The sequence below is a fragment of the Typopeltis vanoorti genome, chromosome 7 (genome assembly GCF_054136105.1).
Source record: "Typopeltis vanoorti isolate ZY-2024b chromosome 7, IOZ_Tvanoo_1.0, whole genome shotgun sequence".
NCBI lineage: Eukaryota > Metazoa > Arthropoda > Arachnida > Uropygi > Thelyphonidae > Typopeltis > Typopeltis vanoorti.
This window is the reverse complement of record NC_143555.1, coordinates 41,748,625-41,771,461: the sequence shown is the minus strand read 5'-3', so window position 1 is coordinate 41,771,461 and position 22,837 is coordinate 41,748,625. Positions and strand designations below refer to the sequence as shown.

The following is a 22,837-nucleotide window of genomic DNA, read 5'->3' as shown; positions in this document are numbered from 1 at the left end:
GTAAAACATTATTTAATTAAGGGGATATTAGATCCCACATTGTTTTAAAACCGAATAAGAAACTCAAGGATCGGAATCGAAGAGTTTCATGCCGAATATAGTAACTATAAATGTATCGGTGACTACTAGCATGAGCTAAAGCACGTAGTACAAACTAGGGCAATTCGTTGCAAAGGTGGTGGAAGTTCTGATCGCTATTCTTAGTATTTTCCATAATGTAAAACCCATCTTCTAGGAGATGTATGATGTTATACATTATGGTGGGAGGTCACTACCCAGACCAGTTTTAAAACAATGTAGGATCTAATATCCCCCTTAATTAAATAATGTTTTACATCACTGAAATGAAGCCTATTGGCTCTTTATTGTAAATAATAATTTATGGGTGCACTTTTTTTTTAACAACTCGTATAGCAGAGTATATAAGTTCTTTTAGCTATAACCTTAGTATTATATTTTGGTCTAGCTACTCACTGATGAGATCTCAATAAAGATCAAAACCGGTCTGGGTAGTGACCTCCCACCATAATGTATAACATCATACATCTCCTAGGAGATGGGTTTTACATTATGGAAAATACTAAGAATAGCAATCAGAACTTTCTCCACCTTTGCAACGAGTTGCCCTAGTTTGTACTATGTACTTGAACTACGTGCTTTAGCTCATGCTAGTAGTCACCGATACGTTTATAGTTACTATATTTGGCATGAAGCTCTTCTATTCTGATCCTAGAGTTTCTTATTTGGTTTTAAAACAATGTAGGATCTAATATCCCCTTAATTAAATAATCCATAAATAAGTAAATGTAAATATTTTAATGACATAAATGTATTTTTTAAAATATATCTGGTTGAATATGTGAAAATTAATTGAGCACATATTTTTCATATTACTTGGCATAGACTGAAAAACAAATAATTTATGTTTTTCAGTCTATTTTAACAATAATTTATAAATAATAAATTTATAAACAGAAATATATCTGAATGAAAAAAATAGTTGTTTATTATAAAGAGTTTCTTCTAGTTACCTGGTAGCTTCATCTAAAATAAGGATTTTGGGATTCTGCAAGTAAAAAATAAATTCAATTACAACCACCAAACTGCTATTAGTTGCACAAATATGACCCAAAAGTTATTTCAACTGATATCGCTATATCATATTTTCATTTTTTTCAATTAAGAAAAAAGGATGAGCATCTTAGTAGTTGAAGTATATTATGAAACATTTGCAAAGTGAAAGGAAAGAATTCCTCTTAAAATAAAAGTATCGCATTTGACAATGATGTAAATTTGCTAAGTCATGGGCTATCATCATGAACAAGTTCAGCACTGCATTGATGTCTACAGAGAAATGCTTATCAATTTTCAGGATAAATGTTTGATAAAACAAAATTATGTAAAACATGTGTACTTCAACAAAAGAAATCAATGGATGAATTAGCTGCAACAGAACTTCTGGTACAGAATAAGTGGTTGGATGAAGAACAGTCATGCTATGTACACTCAGCAGCATTTCAAAAACATAGTCCGATCTCTTGCTGATTCAGAAAAGCATGTTATCGATGCTGATCTCTATATTCAACATTAGAGAGAGAGAGAGTGAATGCTGTTCTGCCAAGTGCTAACTAGCACTTGGCAAAACTTTATTTGGACATCTATAAGGTAAGAGAAAGGCTACATCCTTGGACTCTCTGATTGATTTCTATTTCTTCTGCTATATACTCATTAATATTTATGATTATATTATTTTAGCCTTATTCCATTCTTGTGGCATACTGCAGGAAATCTAACAACTATTTTACAGATTTAGGAACCTTATTTTAAAAGGAGTTAATTAGGTTAATTAGGAATTACCTCAGACCTAATTACTTAATTAGGGCTGAGGTAATTCCATCTGTTCCCACTGTTTTTCTATTTTTTTATTGTTGATTAAGCATTTTCCAATTCCACACCATCTTTAATAAATATGCTCCTGAATTATTAACATTTTTATGTTCTACTTCTTCATTAAGGAATAGATTGTACCAGAGTTGTTTGTAAAGTTGTATTCATTCTTCCTTTGAGATTCCTGAAATTTCTGCTCCATCTTTTTCCGATTTATTCAAATATTTCATTAATTCATAAGTGATGGTATGATGGCCATGTAAATCATTTTCAATATTACCAAAAAATCAATCTCAAGATTTTTTGGTAATATTTTTGGCAATATTTATTTTAGATTCATAAGCCTCTAGTGATTCTGGTATTTGTTTCTGAAAGTGTAGCTTGTAAGCATTTTTTCTTCTTCCGTAGCTGTTGCTCTATCATCATTCCAAATTTTCAGTCTCCCCCCCCCCCCTTAGTATTTATGTCCCAAGAACCTCTTCTGCTGTTTGTTTTATTAATGTTTATCAATTCTTCATTTATGTCAGAAGAAACAGGAATTAGCAATGAGTAGTGAGTTAACTGATTTTGTTACAGATTTCTAATATAAATAAATAGATACAAACAAAACTATAAAAATTACCTACTGGAGTAGGTAATTTTTATAGTTTCTAAATTTTTCATTTCATTAGATTCTCATGATTTTTGTGATTTCCATTTTAGTGAAGACAGCTTTTTGTTAATTAACAATTATACAGTCTATTCTATGGTCACACATTCCACATATATTTATGGATATTTTTATTTATTTATTTTTTTGGAAAAATGTATATGATTTTTAACTTATAAAATTATGAAAAATATTTCAATATATTTCCAGTTAGATTTAAATATTATTCTCTGTATTTGCCTACAGTTTGCGGCACACTCTGGTTCCCTACTCTAACTTCCACAATTATTAAATAATTACTTTTATTACAATATCTGATCAGCTTTTCTAAATCACTAAAATATTTTTTTCCATTTTTCCTTCTTCTGGAGCATATATTCCTATTATTGTTAGATAGCCTCTTTTAGTCTTACAGTTGCTATTCTTTCATTATTAAAAGTGTAGCTCTTAATTCTTCCATTTTTGATTTCATTATAACCACACTATAGCTTTCTCTTTTATTCTGCTGTATATTATTATTTGAAAATACATCATTACACAATCTACCATTTCTACAATTCCCTTTAATTTTTTTCTTAGTTTCACTTAATACTGCTATATTTAGCTTTTTCTCCTTTCATTGCTTGTTGAGTTTCTTTCCTGCTAAGCCCTAACATTCCAGGTGGTGACATTTAATATATCTGCTATTCCAAATTATTTGACCTTATTCTTGTCGTTGTTTCCAATAAATCTGTCCTGTGTTTCCTTTGGATATTTCTGAGTTTATCTGTTTTTTACAAGAGGTTACCAGCCTCTTGCTCAACTCCCCAACCTGGAGGACCAGGTTATCTCTTAGTTAGGGTAGCTTTACTAATAGCTATGCTACTGCTGGCATAGTTTTCAGGATCATAGGTACATGCAAGCTTCTCAACCATCAAGAAAACTATCATGTTCTGCATAAATACTGTTTGCATTCATTCCTACAGCTTGTATGATCCTTTTCATCTCCAATGTCAGCCTGATGTCTGTCATATTGAACTTCCAAATGTAGGATGGTTAGACAAAGATTTTCTTTTTTTTTTAGGTCATAGTTAAGAAAATACTGCATTCAAACTGTGCGGGTTCAATTGCTCCAACATAAAGCAATAGGTAATAGTAAGCATTTTTTGCTAGCTGGTTGCAAATAAAAACAATACTGCCTCTGTTATGTGTCATTCTTAATAAAGGTGGAAGTATGCCTTATCATACTGTGCCAACTTGCTGGGACAGTACCCAACTTGTTGCTTTTGTTGGGACAGTATGCAATGACATATACTATTTTTCATATACTATACCTTGATGAATAAGGGTCAACCATTGCAAGATAGTCTTGCTTACAGAAATATATATAGACTTTATTGTTATTATTGTACAGGCACCTCCATGAAGTCTGAAGACTCTTCATGGGAGACCCCCCCCTCCAACAATCCACACAATCTATCACACCTCTTCTTGAACCTATTAGCATTCAACAAAGTGCTAACAACTAACTCTGGCAACTCATTCCATTCAATCACAACTCTCCAAGTGAAAAATCTAGTCCTCATGTCCTTACTAACCACACTTTTACTCAACTTTCAGAGATGACCTCTTGTTCTGCCCCTATAGCTAAGGGATGAAACAATTCCCCCTGCATCAATCCTATAAAACCGTTTAAGTAATTTAATGTTTCTATCATATCCCCCCTCCCCTCTTTCATCAACCAACCAACTTCATTGCTCATGTCTAAATCCTCTTTACAACTTCCTTATCCCCAAGAAACCCAGCAGACCAGACCTGAGCACAGTAATTCAGAGGCTTTATAAAGAGGAATAATAACTTCCTTATATCTACTTGTGTGTTCTTCAATAGCCAAGTAATCTTATGAACTATATTAACATTAACAATATATCTTCTAAACTTCAACTCTATGTCTACCACCACCCCTAAATCCAAGCTTTATCTATTTCCTGGAGTACAGTTCAAACAATGCAGTAACACAGCGTGTAATCGATTCATCCCAAAAATGTATAACTTTACATTTCTCCACATTAAACTGACACTCATTACCTTTTTCCCATACTCGCAGCCTATTTTAGACATCCTGCAAATTCTCCACATCACCTTCACTTGATTCACTATAACTACCTAATTTTGCATTATCAGCAAACAACTGAATATTTCTTTTCAGGTTATTTCCTATATCATTTATGTACAAATTAAACAGTAGTGATCCTAGCACTGAACCTTGTGTCACACCACTAGCCACCAGCTTTGGCCTGGATTGTACTCCTCCATATATCACCTTTTCATATCTGTTCAGCATCCTCTTATCCACATAACCAGTGTCATATCCATCCCAATTTGTTCTAATTTACATAAGACTTCCATGTGGTATTTGATCAAATGCCTTTGCAAAATCCACCAGTATTATCATGTAGCCATTTTCCTTATCCAACTCAGCTGTCACTCCATTATTAAAAGTTACTAAGGCATGATCGACCCCCTCACAAAGCCATGTTGCCCTCCCCCACTTCAGAGTATCATATTCCCATCTATACATTACTGAATTTTCTTTTTGACCAATTTTTTCAGCACTTTTATCACCACTCCTGAGATATGGATTGGTCTATAATTTGCTACTACAGTCTTAGAACCTTCTTTTATTTTGTCCCCTTGAGACTTAAAGAGCCTATTTCCCCTGGAATTGGCAGTTCCCTTGCATATTCCCTCAATGTGAGCTAATATTCCATCCAATCCCACAGCTGTATTCACATTGAGATTCTACAATATCCAAAGAATTTCAAATCATCCACCTCTGTTCCCACATAAGTCTCTGTCACATATATCACAGCATTAACTTGTATGATATGTCCTTGCAAAGTAGTCACTCAGTAACTAAACTATTCTATCTGCTTTTGTCACTTTGTGACTATCAGCACTCATTAAGGCTATTCTTCCATAGTCATTTTTCTTATTATTACTTGCCACATAGTGAAAGAACTCTTTGGAATTTATTTCCCCTTGGTCTGCTCAGCTAGTTTCTTCTCATAATCTGATTTTGTCTTCCTTACCACACTGGTCACCATTCTTGCCTGTTTATGAGTTTGCTGGTCACCTTTCTCCTTAAAAAACCCTTGACAGCATTTTCTTTTTCTGTAGCTCATGCTTAATGATATTACTCATCCATCTAACCCCTACCTGATTAACCTTCCTTACCTTAGGTATACAATTAAATACAGCTTCCTCCAGATGCTCCTTCTGATCCTATGACTGGTCCACTTGCACCTCAAGTCCCCTCCATCACATGCTGCCTCAAGTAATTATCACATGGCAGGAATGAAATTCCATTTCATTCCTGCCATGTGATTCCTCTTCCTTCTAATCTATATCTCCATAGTTTAAGTTCCCCATAATAATCACTCACATTGTACTTATTTGCTCATGCATGTCTTCCAGATCATTCCTGGCCAACAGCAGCAACCAACTATATATTTTGCCTTATTGGCCTTGATTTCACACCAGACTGCTTCAAATGAAGTCACCTTCCCACCTATATCCTATTCTTTTTGGCTGCAGTTCATCTGCTATCATCAGCAATACCCCTCCCCTCCCCTCATCCTATCTTCTTTATCTTCCCTGAAAATACTAAATCCTTCACATTCTATCCCTGTAACTATATCATTTGCTGTTAGCTAAGTCTCACTAATGCCTATAACTTTAGGCAAAGTTGCACTAATCAATGCCCCAAATTCCTCCCTCTTGTTCTCGATACCTCTCACATTAGCATATAGTAACTGCAGCATCCTTTTAGGCCCCAACCACCTTTACTTCCTGAATTGACTCTCCTATTCAATATTTTGGCTTGACAGACTAGATTCTGCACTTGTTAGTAATTCTCACTCACCTGTCTCACAGATACCTTCACCCACACACATTCACCTGCATCCACTCTAATTGTTTAAATTTTCCTGAATTTATACTTCAGTATGCTCAGTGGACAAAGCTCTCTAGACAGCTAACACCAAAACCATTTAGATGTAGTCTGTCAAGCTTACACAAATTTTTTCTGTCAAACACAGGCCATAGGTCCACAAACTCTACATCATTCCTTCTGAACAACCTGTGTATTGATTTGTTTGCTACACCAAAACCATTTTGATGTAGTCTGGGCTTACACAAATACTTTCTGTCAAACACAGGCCATAGGTCCACAAACTCTACATCATTCCTTCTGAAAAACCTGTGTATTGATTCGTTTGCTATCATGTGCCCTTCTCAATTCGCCTCTATCATAGTGTGGCAGAAGACTTACAATTTTTATCCTCTCACTCTTCATTTTTGTTTTGTCCAACAACTTCATCCAACTTGTGACCTATAATCAAGGTCTGAGCAAATGAGTGGATGATAAAGGTGAAGGAAATAACTATGATATGCACTCCATTTTGTAGAGAATGGAGTACAGAGGATAATCAATGTTCTTTTCAAGCCAAGTTCTTAAAATTTATTTTTGGCAGAAAGCTTACATTTCCATGCATACATTCATCAATTAAATAGAAAGTAAGCCTATTGTCAACAGCTTGGTTCTACTTCTGTTGCAACTGGGATAACAGTATATCCCATTCATGTTAGAGGTGGCTTAAAGGAGTGAAACAGCACTAAGGACTAAAAATAATATTTAATTTCTGTAACTGAGACAGAGTTAGGGAGTACAATATGAGAATTGTAACACACACATGCATACACAAAATGGCAACACAAAACTGAGTGAAACACATGGATGAAAGACTATAGTCCTAACTAGGTGGGGATACACCATTTAAACTTTGATGATTTTGAAAAAGATGTAAAATGGCTTCTATTAGTGTTGCCCATATTTTGCAAAGTTTAATGCAACCATATTTATTCAAATTAGGTTGATTTCTGAGAGGAGCTGCAGATTCCAAAAGCAGTCTTTTTCTTCTAAATTTACTGCAATGGAGAATGGTGGTCTTTTTCCAATTGATTCTATGAGTTGTATCCAAAGCATGATCTGCATGGCTCTATTGATCATGGTGATGAATGCAGATGTATTATTTTTTGTGTTCTTCAATGTGGATGTTGGCTGATATTCCTATCTATCCAGAGTAGGCCATACAGAAACAGGGCCCTTTATATACTCAGGCACTGAGAGAGGAGGGGGCTGATCTTTAGTAGAACAAATAAGGGTAGAAAGTTTTTGGTGAGGGTTAAAAGTCATGCAGAAATTTTATTTCTTTAAGATTCTGGCTATTTTTTCTGAAGTGCCTCAGATATAGGGGATGATGATAATGTTACTAAAATATTTCTTAAGAGAAGGTCAAGGATTGGGGTAAAAGTTTTTTTTTTTATATTGTGGGAACTGTGTGATATATATGCTTAAGTTATGCTGTAAGGACTCATTGAAACAAAAGTTATAAGCTGTATTGGTTAGTGCTTGAATGATATTATATTGTTGAAGGGGAAGATAATGGGAAAGTTTGCAAAAATCTGCCTGTGTGAGTAGGCTTCCTGCATACTGAAAAGGACAAGTTACCACTCTGAAGGTATGTTACCAAGGTGTCTAAGAAAGGTTAAATTATCATTAGTTTTCTTTTCCAATGTAAACTGGATTCTAGGGTGAAAGCTATCGAGAGAGAGGAAAGAGTTTAATGTGCCATGATGCCAAATAGAGAACACATTCACATATCTTAACTAGATAGAAGGTTTGAAAAGGGCTGAGTCAAGAGCTTGTTTTTCAAAATATTCCATTAAAAAAAAAAATTCCATATTCAAGATCCCAATTTACATCCTGACCGACCAACAGGTGCCCACAGAGGGAACCCTGCCTACTTAGGACAAAGGCAACACAAAACTTGTGATGCCTCTGTGTGTGTGTGTGTGTGTGTGTGTGTGTGTGTGTGTGTGTTACGTCTCATACACTTATAGTATCCCAGACAATCCTTTCTCGCTGCTGTTTCACTCCATTAAGCCTCTAACATGAGTTTCTCCATGCACTTAAGTTTTAACACATGGAGTATGTCCCATTCTTAACTCTGGGTGAACATTGTGTTTTCAACAAAAGTGTATACAAATGCTTCTTTACTGCTGAAAATGTTAATTGATTACTAACAGCCAATGAAAATATATGATCAACTGTCTGTTCAAGTTATCATTCCATGACCATGATATTACAGGAATGGCAGAAAATTGTAAAGTCATCAATATGCTTATATGGAAGGAAGCTGTTAGTGATTGAGTTTACTCTGACAATGAAGAGTTTTATACTTCAGATAGAACCTTGGAGAACAAACTCCTCTTGTCAGTATGGCTGGAGAGTGTGATTATCACTCAGACTTAAAAGATTTCATCTCATCTTCCTTTTTCCCTCTTTTACTTTGTGGTGGCAAGGGTTTATTAATCATCGGACCTGACCTCAAACTGTTCACAGGATAAGGTGGTCATCCCTACATCCCAGTGTATGCTATGTCCATAGTGTTGAGTTCTCAAGGCCGGTTTGTTGCTTTGCAGGATGAAAAACCAGGATAAACTGGGGGAAAAAACCCTACTGTCCATGCCCAAGACCGGCTAACTTGGCTATGTCTGAGGAAGATCCTTCAGCTCCATATGTCACCGACGGGAATCGAACCTAGGACACTCCTTCCTCAAGCATATGGTTGCAAAGCGCACAGCCACTAGGCTAAGATTGGATTAGAAAGTTTTTAATTAAAAAAAAAAATGAGAGAGATATTGCCTAAGAGCCAGATTATGAATGTTTTTATATGCCATATCTCCAGCTTTTTCATAAGATTTTCTTGAAAACCAGATATCAGGAACACAATTTGACAGATGATTTTAAATGGACCAAGTGGTCCAACATTTATGTTTCAATCAGCATTTATGAAAGTCACGCAATGTGGTATGCTGGGGAAAAAAAAGATCATTACTTTCTAGGTAACACAGAAGTTGACATTAATCATTTTCTCCAAGATGTTACAAAAACAACTGGTTAGAATGATAGGATGGTAACCAACTTTAATGTAACATGCTTTAACCTGAGCATGTTTAAAAGCATTGCGATTCAATGTGGTAAGGTACCTCCAAAATATACCACATGCTTTGCCTTGCTCTTTCTTAGATGCTTGCACTCAGCATAGTTTTGGATAATAAAATCAAGATGACATTTTTTGAAATCCAGTTGTTGCTGCCTGGACAACACGAATTGTTATGAGCATCACTGATTGTTGTTTTGTTGACTGTCTAGGGATTAAATTTTGCAAGGTATGAAAGGTGAATACACCTCTTGATTTTCCACGGAGTGCCTATGAATGATTCATGGTCAGATGGAAAATGTGTTCATATTTATAGTAAACAGTTCATGATAATAAACTCAAAAACACAGGAAAGTGATTGCTTCTGTATACATTCCCTTTCCCATCATCCCACAAACAGAGGAAGAAGGCAGGAGAGCAGACTGCAAGATCTACTGCAGAATATAATTGGGTATGTACATGAAAAAGGAGTTGCATTCAACAATCTGACCTTTCAACACCCCCCCCCACTCTCCAGAACAGAGCCTGCATCAAATCTATCACCATTTCATATATCTGGGAAAAAAACTACATTGTAATCACTTACAGAACATATACATAATTGGCATCCTTGATCTACTCACCCAAATATCAGCCACAGTCCCTAGACCTGCCCAGCCACCATGTAAAATCCTGATATGGCCAAACAGACTGGACAGTCAACATCAGAACTGCCAAACACAAGGACTACATCTGTTTAAACCACTACAGCCACTCAGAGCTATAGTGGTTTAACAACAGGCTTGGACATCAACTACAGGATATGAAAGTTCACTTTATTCTATAGGAGCAAATTTAAATATGAAAGACTTTTCCTGGAATCTGCTTCAAACTTCAAGGAATTACCCAAGCTTCAACAAATTTGGCTGTATGAAACCACCTAAAACTAGAAAGCACTCCCCTTGTTCTCAGAACTTTGTCTGACACCCAAGAACTCCATCCTAGCCCACCAGGGAGTACTATTTAGGACTTGTGACTTGCCTTTGTTGTTCTGCTTTAGTCATACTTATCCTGCATGCACTTATCACTTTCTTCCCTAATTATGGTGATTTGACTTTGCCAAAATGTTGAAAATATTAAGTTATTTTAATTATGAATAACCAATGTATAAACTTTACTACCTGAAACAGAAAACTTAAGTGAACACTAGTTTCAATTAAAAAAAAAAAAATTGGGAGATGGAACCCAATCTTTGCTGTATAACAAATCATAGTAAAGAGAATCATAGTTGTCTTAAATAGAATATAGCTTTGGTATAGCTATTTTATTTTATTTCATTTATTTATTTTAATTTAATTTTATTTTTTCACTAGAGGTCAGGCCAGTAGAATAACCATTGATCAAATCATTGTCTCTTTAGCATACTGTGTGAAATGTAATATAGCTTGTCTCTCTGTGTGTATATATACACACACACAACAGATGTGTGTATACATACACACACACACGTGTGTACTCCAGATGATGACCCTAATATGAAGGTTGAAACGTCGGGAAATTAAAATAATTATTTCTAACATGGTTGTAGAGTCCATACTTTTTCTAAAATGACCTGTGGGAAATGTTTCCAATTGTCTTTAGGTAGGAGATAAATTTCATTAGCCAATGTGAGACCACTGCTCCACATCGTGGGTTTCAAGTAGCTCGAAAAAAAAGGTCGATGTTTAGTCTCTAGAGCAGAGTTTCTAGATAATGTTCAAATTTAAAAAAAAAAAAAAAAAAAAAAAAAAAAAATAAAAAAAAAAAAAATAGATATATACACACTTAGCAAAAAGAGGAAAAAATCTCTGTCCACTCATAGTACTATTAATGCATTAATAGTACCATGAGTGGGCAGAGATTTTTCTATAAGTTTCCAACCTTTCAGGGGTGAGAGAGACAAAAATAGTGACTAAAAAAGTTGGCCGCCACCCCTCAAATAAATCTTTGGACTCTGTGGAGAAGCCATAATAATAATAATCAGCTTGGATATACAGTGATACCTTGAGATACGAGTGCCCCAACATCTGAGTTTTTTGAGATACGAGCCGTCACTAGGTCAATTTTTTGCCTTGAGTTACAAGCCTGCTTTGGTGACGTCACAACCACCACTCTGCTCAGATTCCCGAGTCTTGTGCTTCGTTCAGTTCACATGTTTACCTCACCGCAGAAGCATTTTTGTCATGTTGAGTTTTAATTTTGTGGTTTTTTTTGTATGTATAATTATTTAGCTAATTTTTTTTCGTATAACCATGAGTCCAAAGAAGGTGAGTGTAAAGAACAGTGGTGAGAAGAGGAAAAAGCTGATATCATGGAATTAAAGTGTGAGATAATAGACAAACATGAGCAAGGGGTAAGAGTAATAGACTTGGCAATGCAGTACGATTGCACTACTTCTATGATATGTACTATTCTGAAGCAGGAGGACTTGATAAAAGCTATAACTCCAGCTAAGGGCATTAAAATTATTTCAAAGCTACACAATTCTGTCCATGAAAAGATGGAGAACCTGCTGATTTTTTGGTTGACAGGGAAGCAGCTCGCAGGAGACACTGTGACAGAGACTATAATTTGTGAGAAGGCATGAGCCATTTATGCAGATTTGCTGCAGTAGACCCAAGATACTTCAGCACAGGAAGCTTCACAAGAGCAGTTCAAAGCCAGTCGTGGGTGATTCAAAAATTTCCGAAAAAGGACCGGCATTCACTCCGTTGTCAGGCATGGTGAGGCAGCGAGCTCTGATTCTAAAGCAGCTGAAGAATCTGTAAAAACCTTTGCTGAATTGATCGAAGCCAAAGGATACATCCCCCAACAATTTTTCAACTGTGACGAGACAGGGCTCTTCTAGAAGAAGATGACAAGCAAAACTTACATAACGGCAGAAGAAAAGAAGATGCCATGTCACAAGCCCATGAAGGATAGGTTACTCTCGCACTGTGTGCAAATGCGAGTGGCGACTGCAAGATCAAGCCGCTGCTCGTATACCACTCAGAAAACCCCACAGCCCTCAAGACACATAAGGTAGTTTTTTGTGCAGTGGGTCAACTTGGTCTTTGGTCCTGCCGTTAAGGAATACCTCGAGGTCAATGACTTACCCCTGCAAGCCCTTCTCGTCCTTGACAATGCTCCTACCCATCCACCAAACCTTGAGGACGACATTCTCGAGGAGTTCAGCTTTATAAAGGTTCTCTACTTTCCACCCAACACCACCCCTATCCTACAGCCCATGGACCAACAGGTGATCTCCAATTTCAAGAAACTTTTTACCAAACACTTCCGACGCTGCTTTGAGGTTATGGAGAGCACAAACCTCACCCTTCGCAAGTTCTGGAAGGACCACTACAACATTGTCACGTGCCTCAAAATTATTGATATGGCCTGGCAGGGTGTTACAAAAAGGACCTTGACCTCTGCATGGAAAAAGCTGTGGCCTGCAGCTGTGGCTGAAAAGGGACTCTGAAGGATTTAGACCTGAACAGGACGTGCTGGAGCAGATTGTGTCCCTCAGAAAGTCCATGGGCCTGGAGGTGGATGAGGGAGACATCGAAGACCTTGTCGCCACACATTCCGAGGAGCTGACGACAGAGGAGTTGATGGAACTACACACGCACGCAGCAACATACAGAGGTTCTGCAGGAAACTGGTACAACTGCAGAGGAGGTTATCTCTTCAAGTGAGATAAAGAAAGTGTTGGCAATGTGGGAAAAAGCTTCGGACTTTATTAAAAAGAAACACTCTGAAAAAGTTGCAACTGGTCGTGCAGTGGCACTATTTAATGACACTTGCCTAACTCATTTCAGAAACATTCTAAAAGGGAGGAAGAAACAAAGCTCCTTGGACAGGTTTCTATTGAAACGCCCTGCGGATGAAAGTGACGAAAGCGTGGCAAAAGAGAAAAAAACTAGTGAAGAAGAAAATTAAGTTAAGCAAAAGCGAAGTGAAAGAAAAAATTAATACCATATGCTAATCGGATCCGCCAACATCTGTTTATTTCTTTAGATTCTCTTTTACATGTATGTATGTACAGTATTTGGTTTTATTTTGTTTGTATACAATATTTGTTCATTATAATACATTATCATAAAAAAATTGGAGTGGTTTTTTGGGGGATGGTACAAATTAATCTCATTTTAATTAATTTCAATGGGGAAAATTAATTTGAGATAAGAGTATTTTGACTTACAAGTTCGGTCATGGAATGAATTAAACTCTTATCTCACGGTACCACTGTAATATGAATAAAATTGAACACATTTTCTTATATACAATGCAGTGCATACACATAAACCTGAAAGCTTCTCAAACCAAACCTGAACTTTTTAACAGTTAAAATCCATTACTATAATGGTTTGTTTAATATATATTTTGCAATTATATCAGATTTTTAATAGACATGAAATAGATTGCCTCATCACACAAGAAATATTTTTAAGGATAGTTTCAAAGTTTAACAGAAAATAAAACAATCAATCTCTAATGTAATTAAAATAACTAAACACTGGGTTTATTGGTCATAAAGATTTAATATTACCAGTTACCTATTATAGTTTCACCACATGACCTAGTGACTTCATCTGGGTTTGGAGAAACATACAGATATAAATATACAACACGAGAGTTAATTATGAATCAATACATTACTAAAAATACCGAATGCGTAGGAACCACTACATAAGTAGAAAAGAAACACATGGAGATGGATGCTGACTATGTTCCAGCACAATGCTTGTCGTGTGTATATTTATATCTGTATGTTCATCCAAACTCAGACGAAGCCAATAAGTCATGTGGTGAGACTAGTAGTATTAAATCTTTACGACCAATAAACCCAGGGTTTAGTTATTTTAATTACATTAGTTTTGTGATCAAAAATAACATACTTATCATAATCAATCTCTTTTTAGAAAATTATCAAATTCTAAATTACATTTAAATATCAGTTTTCAAATTTACCTTTAACAAAGCTCTAGCAACTGCAATTCTCTGTCTCTGCCCTCCTGCATAAAATATAAAATTAAATTTAAAGAAAATAAAATATTCTTTAATAGAAATTAATAAAATTAATTATTTATAATTAATGAAAAAAGTAGTCTTGAAAATTCAACTTTGTAACAAAAATGTAGTAAAATAAAGAATAATAAATATTCATCACTACTTTATACAAAGCACACAACATATCAAAACTGTTCAAAATGTCTAAACCCTCTATAAGTAAATTTTAGCCTGCAAGTGATCAACAACTCATGAAAATACAAATCTTTGGTATGAGTTGCCTTGATATTGCACAACTTAAGAGTTCAACCTTGTCTAAGTATGTGTTCATTAGATAGTTAACATCATGGCCTAAGAAACTAAGATTACAAAACTACACTATTATATCTTAAATGTTTTTTTTTATCAGTTGGTTTGCTTGCTTAAGGAGTGCTTAAGGGTCAAAGCTGTATAACTGAGAGGAGACCTCTCAGTTATAAAAGGAACCGAATAGGGCTTCTGACCTAATGTCCAATCCTCACCTTCTTGTGGTGCACCCTGTTGGGTATCTACCTGGATACTGAACGAACGAGGATGGGCTGGCAATTAGGGATTTAACCAACCAAATTGTAATTCTTATTGGCTTAAAAAAATTACAAAATGATGGTACAACATGACAAAATTTCATGCCAGCTGGGGCGTTGCTCGGTTAAACAAGGCCCACGTTGTTTTCACCAGGGAAACAGGGTGAACAGCAAAAAGTAAGCTACTGGAACAAATCTGAAAAAACACCCATAATAGGGGTGACTGACACAAAAAAAGACAAAAACTGGCGAGATCTTTCTGAGCAATAAATACAAAATGTTATATTCAGGCAATGCCAATCAAGGAAAATAAGGAGCAGCCATTGTATTCAACACTAAATACGAGGCTAATCTTCTTGAATGGCAGGCAGTCTCAAGTAGAGTGATGTGGGCAAATATCAGAATGGGGAACTGGACAATGAGACTTATTTGTGCCTATGGTCCCACAGAAGGTTCTACTAAGGCAGAAGTGGAGGAATTTTTTGATGCCTTAGAAAAAGCAACTGACACAATGAAAAAGGAAAAGTTAGTCCTTGTTGGGGATCTAAATAGCAGAGTAGGAAATGATGTCAGACATACAAAAATATTTTGGGAAAATTTGGAGAAAAGAGCAAAGCTAATAATAATGGCAAATACCTTTTGGATTTATGCTCAGGACATGGACTGGTTATTACTAACACCATGTTCCAACATAAAATGTGCACAAATTCACATGGAGAGAAGAGGCAAGAAATAAGAAAAGTTTCATTGACTGTGTTATTGTTGATAGTGATGTTTTCTCCCTCGTGCAGGACACCAGAGTGTACAGAGGATTTAAAATTGGAAGTGATCACTATTTAGTCTTGAGCAGGATAAAATTGAATTTCATTTTGAAAACAATAACATGTAAGAAAGTTTTAAAGTGAATAAAAGTTGAGCAGTTCTCAGATGTGAACTGTAGACTAAAATACACAAAGATTATTGAAAAAAAAAATGAAAGAGTTTGAGAACAGGAATCAACCCTTGGAGATTCAGTGGTAAGCCTTGAAGAAAACACCGATTGATTCAGCCAGAGAGGCATGTGGTGAGGTTGTTTGCAAGGAGAGAAAAATCTGAACTCCATGGTGGACACAGGAAGTTAAAGAGGCAGTGAAGGAAAAGAAGAAAGCATATCAAAAGTTCCTGGCAAATAAGTCAGCTTGTGTTCTTAGAGAATACAGAGACAAATGTAAGAAAGCTAAACAGTGTGTAAAACTAGCTAAACAAAAGTCATGGGAGGACTTTGGCAAGAACATAGAAAATAAATATCAAGAAGGTGGCAAAATATTTTGGAGGTTGTTGAAGAAGCTTAGAAATGGAGGAAAGAGTACTGTAAAAGAGATGATAAAGGTGTCATGAAAACGTGAGAAAAAGGTATCCTTGAAGTATGGAGTAATTACTTCGAGAAATTGCTAAATGAAACAAGCAGTAATAGCACAGTGGTAAAAAACACTCAACAGGCATACAGTCAGGAATACATATCCATACTTGAAGTAGAAAAAGTCATCAAAGGCTTAAAACGTGGAAAGGCAGCAGGAGTAGATGATATTCGACCAGAAATGCTGATGTATGGTGGTATAAAAGTTTTGCAGTGGCTGCACTGCACAGTTCAGAAGGCATGGACAGAGGGACGAATTCCTGATGATTGGAGTAGAGCTCTCATAGTACCCATATATAAAAAGGGAAATAAAACTGAATGGGAGAATTACAGAGCTATTTCCCTTCTGAGTGTTCCTGGTAAGATATATGCAAGTGTACTTGAGAAACGGTTGAGAAGAATTGTGGAAGAAAAGCTGGGTGAAGAACATGCTGGATTCAGACCAAATAGAGGCTGTCAGGATCAGATCTTCACTTTATGACAAACAGTGGAGAAATCATGGGAATATAACAAAGATCTCTGAGTTTTGTAGATCTGGAAAAGGCATATGATAAGGTGCTAAGAGAGAAGCTATTCAATACGCTACAGTTATATGGTGTCAATGCAGCATTATATCAAGCAATACTTAGTCTTTATTTGAGCTGTAAGTCAGCAGTTAGAATTGATGGAAGTAGGAAGATGGTTTAATGTTAAATCTGGTGTGAGACAAGGATGTACATTATCCCCTCTGTTATTCATTATCTATATGGATCACATTATGAAGGAAAGTGATATTAAACATGATATCAAAATTGGAGATGTTAATGTCAGCTGTTTGCTTTATGCGGACGATGTTATACTTATCAATAAATCCGCTACAAGTCTGCAAGATTCCTTGACTAAATTGAATAACTGCTGTAATAGATATGTTATGAAGGTCAGCAATAAAAAGACAAAGACAATGAAAATAGGCAGAATCGTTGAAGGTGTCAACTGCATTGTGAATGGAGAAACTGTGGAACAAGTAAAACATTTCACCTACTTGGGCACAATTTTTAGTGAAGATGGTAAATTAAATATAAAAATAGACAACAGAATCAACAAATCTGGTATAGTAGGAAGTCAACTGAATAAATTCATATGGAATAAGAGAGAAATTAGTCAGAACACTAAATTAGCAGTGTTCAAAACAGTTTTAACTTAAGGATCTAATAGCTGGGTCTGAAGTAAAACAGTTGACCAAAGACTAGAGACCACAGATATGAGAATCCTGAGAAAGATTAGAGGGGTGAACAGATGGCATTATCATATTAAAAATGAGGATATTAGGAAAGAACTTGACATTGTCAGCATCCAGGAATGTGTTAGCAGAGCTAGTCTCAGGTGGTATGGTCATTTAAATAGAATGGGCGAGGAAAGATTGGCAAAACAAGTGTTCTCTGCCAGGTTGGCAGGAAAAAGACTCAGAGGAAGACCAAGATATAGGTGGATTGATATGGTACAAAGTGCCTTAGACAACAGAAATATAAGATCTGATAATATTGGAGTCTTGACAAGTAACAGACTGATGTGGAGGAAAATTGTAGATAGGAAGTTAGTAACAATGTAAATTTTTCATGTAGTACTATCATATCCTATACACTCCTTGAGGGTATATGGCAGGAATTTGATGATGATGAGTTGCTTGCTTTTAGATAAAAAATCCCACCACCTCTGTATGTATCAGACACAGGTATCAATGCCACAGGTACATGTGGCATTGATATACTTCTACTAGATCACTTATATTTTTTTTTATTCGTGACTGAGCATCTGTGTGTGTGTGTATAAGGATCATGTTTAAATTTCATGACCTTTTATTTATTCATTAGAAACATCACCACTTCTAAAAAAAGTACTTGCCAAAAAGTATTACAAAAAATATTACAGTCTGGTTGACTATATGGCATCTCTGATCAAAGAAATACAAGGATCTAAATCCCACTGCAAGTATCAGTGTCTGTGCATGTATTTGGACAGAAAATGAATTTCAATGTCTAAGGCACTTTGTACCATATCAAGAAAAAATGTTGGCTACATTAAGTGATAAGGATGACCCCATTGCTGTTCCTTCCTCTTGTTTATATATTTTATCTTTCCATGTATAGTAGCCTGATGTGATTGCAAATTTGAATAATTCCACTATGTCCAATGGAAATTTTTGGGTTAGAATTTCTGTCTCTTTGTGAGGGATATTGGTGAAAAGAAAGACAATGTCAAAGCTTACTAACATGTTTGTATCTGCCAGTTTAATGTCTTTTATGCTTGTATGAAATTCTATGCAATTTTTTTTTATTAAAGAAGTTGAGTGGCCAGTGAGGGGATGGAGAAGATTGGACAGAAATCTTGTATCTATAAAATATCAAGATTTCTGTCCAATCTTCTCCATCCCCTCACTGGCCACTCAACTTCTTTAATAAAAAAAAATTGCATAGAATTTTATACAAGCATAAAAGACATTAAACTGGCAGATACAAACATGTTAGTAAGCTTTGACATTGTCTTTCTTTTCACCAATATCCCTCACAAAGAGACAGAAATTCTAACCCAAAAATTTCCATTGGACATAGTGGAATTATTCAAATTTGCAATCACATCAGGCTACTATACATGGAAAGATAAAATATATAAACAAGAGGAAGGAACAGCAATGGGGTCATCCTTATCACTTAATGTAGCCAACATTTTTTCTTGAACACCTAGAAGAAAAGATTTTTGCTCTCTATCCAAAACCAACAATTTGGCTGAAGTACATTGATGACATTTTTGCAGTTTGGAGCCACACAGAACCATATTCTATGCATTTCTACATAAAATCAACACCCTACATCCTCATACCAAGTTTACACTAGAAAGAAAAAGAATAAAATGGCATTTCCTTTCTTGTTGTACACATCCAATGTAAGCAAGATGGATCCATTTCCACTTCTGCCTACTGAAAACCAATGTGGATATAGTGACCTTTTTCAGGTCACTATATCCACAATACATCAGCTCAGCATCCATCTCAAAAATATGGCATCATAAAATCTTTGGTATCCTGAGCACACAAGATTTGTGCTTTGGAAGAATTTCTAAAACAGAAATTGTCAATTGCCTTGCTAAATGGATATAATCCAATAATAACCCAAAAAATAATCAACCCCTCCTAAAAATCAACCTAGACAAGAAGAAGCCTATACTCTGAACCACATCCTTCTCATAAATCTGGCCTTACACAACATGGAATTGAAAACACTAACCACAGGAATAATGCTAAGCTGCTACATAGATCTATATATTAACATGAATGTTTATATAAAGAAAGTGCTGAAGCATTACTTCATAGACCTATCTTAATCAAAATGGCTGTCTCACTATTCCAAAACTTTGGGAAATTGTTATCCTCAATTGCATTAAATAAATTTAACTGTTATATTTTAATTTTAATTTAATTAGTTTTAATTTCAGCCCATAAGTTTTAAGCCATGAACATGCAACTGTATATGTAGAGGGATTCCAATCTAAGCATGTGAACTATTGTTTTTTAATTCAATTCCTTTTCAATTGTACAGATGATCTCTTATGATACATAAGACAAGATATTTACTGTGGCACACGTGCTATGGACATTGTGTGTGTTTTTGTGTGTGTGTGTTGTGGACATGTATAATGCATAGCATTATACATGTCCAAAAGGAGATACTAAGGCAAGTGATGTGAAGTCTTAGCTTCTTTATATGAGTCGTCCCCAGTCCTGAAAATAGTTCCGGCACAAATTTGTTTGCTTACACTTGGATAAAGGATTAAACCAAGTATATAATTTCTTGGTATCTTAAATTTATATTAATGTTAAGATTAATTGAGGAGAAAGCTCTACATAAAAATAAAAATGTTTATACCTGTTTTGTTGACTTTCAGAAAGCATTTGACAGCATAGATGACAAGGTGGCAGGGATTCAAATTGTATGGAGAATGGACAGGAACCAATATGTCTCTTGTAGAACATCAATGATAATGCAGAAGCTGCTGTGAAAAACTGTGGAGGAATAGGAAGATGGTTCTGGACAACAAGAGGCACAAGACCCAAAATTTCCAAGCAACTTTATCATGCTTTTAAGGAAAGAACAATGGATATCATAAATGATAGCATAAAGTGAATTTCAATTTAAGGTACAAAATAAACAATTTGCAGATGACAATCATTATTGAAGAGTTCTTCTGGCATTTCTCTATTCACATCTTCCTGCTTCACTTAGACTTCTTTGCTTCTTGTATTACTTCGTGTTTTGTTTCTTCTCACCATTCTTCTTATTCTCTTCCTGTCCTCTCGAAACTTTAATTTCTTACTAACCTCTATTTAAATGCTTCATTTACATGATTTAAATCAAATTTGATATTGTCCTTTTGTTTCTTCTCAGCCCTTAATTTTATTTTAACTTCAGCTATCAATAATTCATGATCTGTTCCACAGCCTGCAGCAGGTAGTGTTTTGGCTGCTTGGATAGTACTTCACCTTCTGCTGGCAACAACATAATCTGATTTCTGTATTCACCATTAGGTGAAGTTCATGTGTACATTTTTCTTTTGTGTTGTTGAAAGTAAGTGTTTGCAATAAAAGAACTGTTCTTGACAAAAACTACAACATCCTTTCTCCTGCTTCATTCCTCAGTCCCTAAATTTTCCAGCGATGTCTCATTATTCTTTTTCTCCTGTTTTTGTATAACAATCACCTAATATCAACAGAAAATCTTTTATATCAATACAGTATTATACTTGTTGAAATCTACTGTAAAATTCTTTGACCTCATCCTCACTTCCTCACTTGTAGTGGGTGCATACACCTGTATAAGTATGACATTCACTGGATATGCCTTTATTCTGATTAGGATTATTCTGTCAGACACTGGACTGTAACCCAAAATGTATTTTCAAAAATTATCATACCTAATAATGTATTTAAACCAAACATTTTAAATAAACTACAGTAGTTTAAGTTTTCTTTATATAAACTTTAAATTATTTACCTGATAATAGTAGTCCCCTTTCACCAACAACTGTATCTAATCCATCAGGCAAGTCCTTGACGAATTCCCATGCATTGGCTTCTTTGAGTACATTTAAAATGGCATCATCACTACTAGAGACTGATGTTCCATAAGAAATATTGTTACGAAGAGAACATGAAAACAGCAATGGGTCTTGGGGAACAATGCCAATATTCTTTCTTAACCATAGTGGATCTAATGTTTTAATATTTACTCCATCAATGGAAACCACACCTGTCAATTAAAATATGCTTTTTCTTATCCAAACATAATTCCACAATGAATGATATACTAGGTAATAAAAAAAACCTCAGGAAAAGAAAAACATAACCACACCTTCCATTGGTAATAAATGAAGCAAGTAAAGCAGAATTACAAATTGCATTTGATATGCTTCCATTCTCCTTCTTCACATCCTATTCTGGGTAAAAATAAAATTGCTTTACTCTGAAAGAGTGTGATGCAATGTCTAAAAGGATTAGATCAAGACCATTGTTATTCAACTGGAACTTTTAGGTCTGGCCTTTGTTTTGGGCAATAACTCCGAGTTGTGTCTACCTAGTATCTTTTTATTATTACTATTATTACATGACATACTGAACAATTATAATATGATTGAAGAAACCTTACTCTTTGTCACCCAATTTCTGATAAGCTAATTAACACTTCTTTTAATTTAAGATATCAGTGATACACCCTTATGAAAAATTATGAATTCAACATACTGCAATAGTTGAATATACAATCAGGTAATTGTCACATTTTTTTATATGAATGATGCATATAAAATTAACAAGAATTATTTATAAAAAAATATTAGGTTACTAACTGCAATATTTGTAAACTTGATGTTTTGCTCTGATGAATAGCTAATCCTAGCCTCATAATTTTTATGGTATATATATATATATACATATATATATCCCAAACAGATGTACCAAATATTACAACAGTATTGCATAATATTTCATGACTAGTTTCTTTTCAACTTTTTTTTCATCTTGGTTTATCATTTCTCTTATTCTCTCTCCAGATATGCCATTCCTATCTCAATACTTGCAAAATGCGTGCATTTCCTGAATGGTCTGTTTTGTTAGGGGAAAAGCATCTAAGCATCTTTTTTCAAGGATAAAAAGTTCTGCTATCTCTGTATGAGTCCAGCTGATTTGCCTTCAGTTAAAAAAAACCCTCAAATGTCCCATACATTCTAGATGAGATTTAAAGGCAGGTCTTTCCAACTC

The 22,837-nt window shown here is 35.2% G+C and overlaps 2 protein-coding genes across 5 annotated transcripts in view; one reads left to right on the top strand and one right to left on the bottom strand.

Annotated features, from left to right (window-relative positions):
- The window catches only part of LOC150104623 (uncharacterized), a 219,703-nt gene extending 198,182 nt beyond the window's left edge, over nucleotides 1–21,521 (top strand). The window contains exon 4 of the transcript XR_016548543.1: nucleotides 20,470–21,521. The gene's annotated coding sequence lies outside the window, so the exon portion shown is untranslated. The remainder of the gene's footprint in view (nucleotides 1–20,469) is intronic.
- The window catches only part of LOC150104622 (ATP-binding cassette sub-family B member 10, mitochondrial-like), a 222,744-nt gene that overhangs the window by 56,806 nt on the left and 143,101 nt on the right, over nucleotides 1–22,837 (bottom strand). For 3 of the 4 annotated variants that reach the window (XM_090395227.1, XM_090395225.1, XM_090395226.1), the window contains 3 exons: nucleotides 21,576–21,830; nucleotides 14,554–14,597; nucleotides 1,032–1,066 (listed from right to left, as the gene is read on the bottom strand). In XM_090395227.1, the coding sequence (XP_090251353.1) occupies nucleotides 1,032–1,066; nucleotides 14,554–14,597; nucleotides 21,576–21,830 (334 nt within the window). The remainder of the gene's footprint in view (nucleotides 1–1,031; nucleotides 1,067–14,553; nucleotides 14,598–21,575; nucleotides 21,831–22,837) is intronic. The other variant, XM_090395228.1, reaches the window with a different exon arrangement.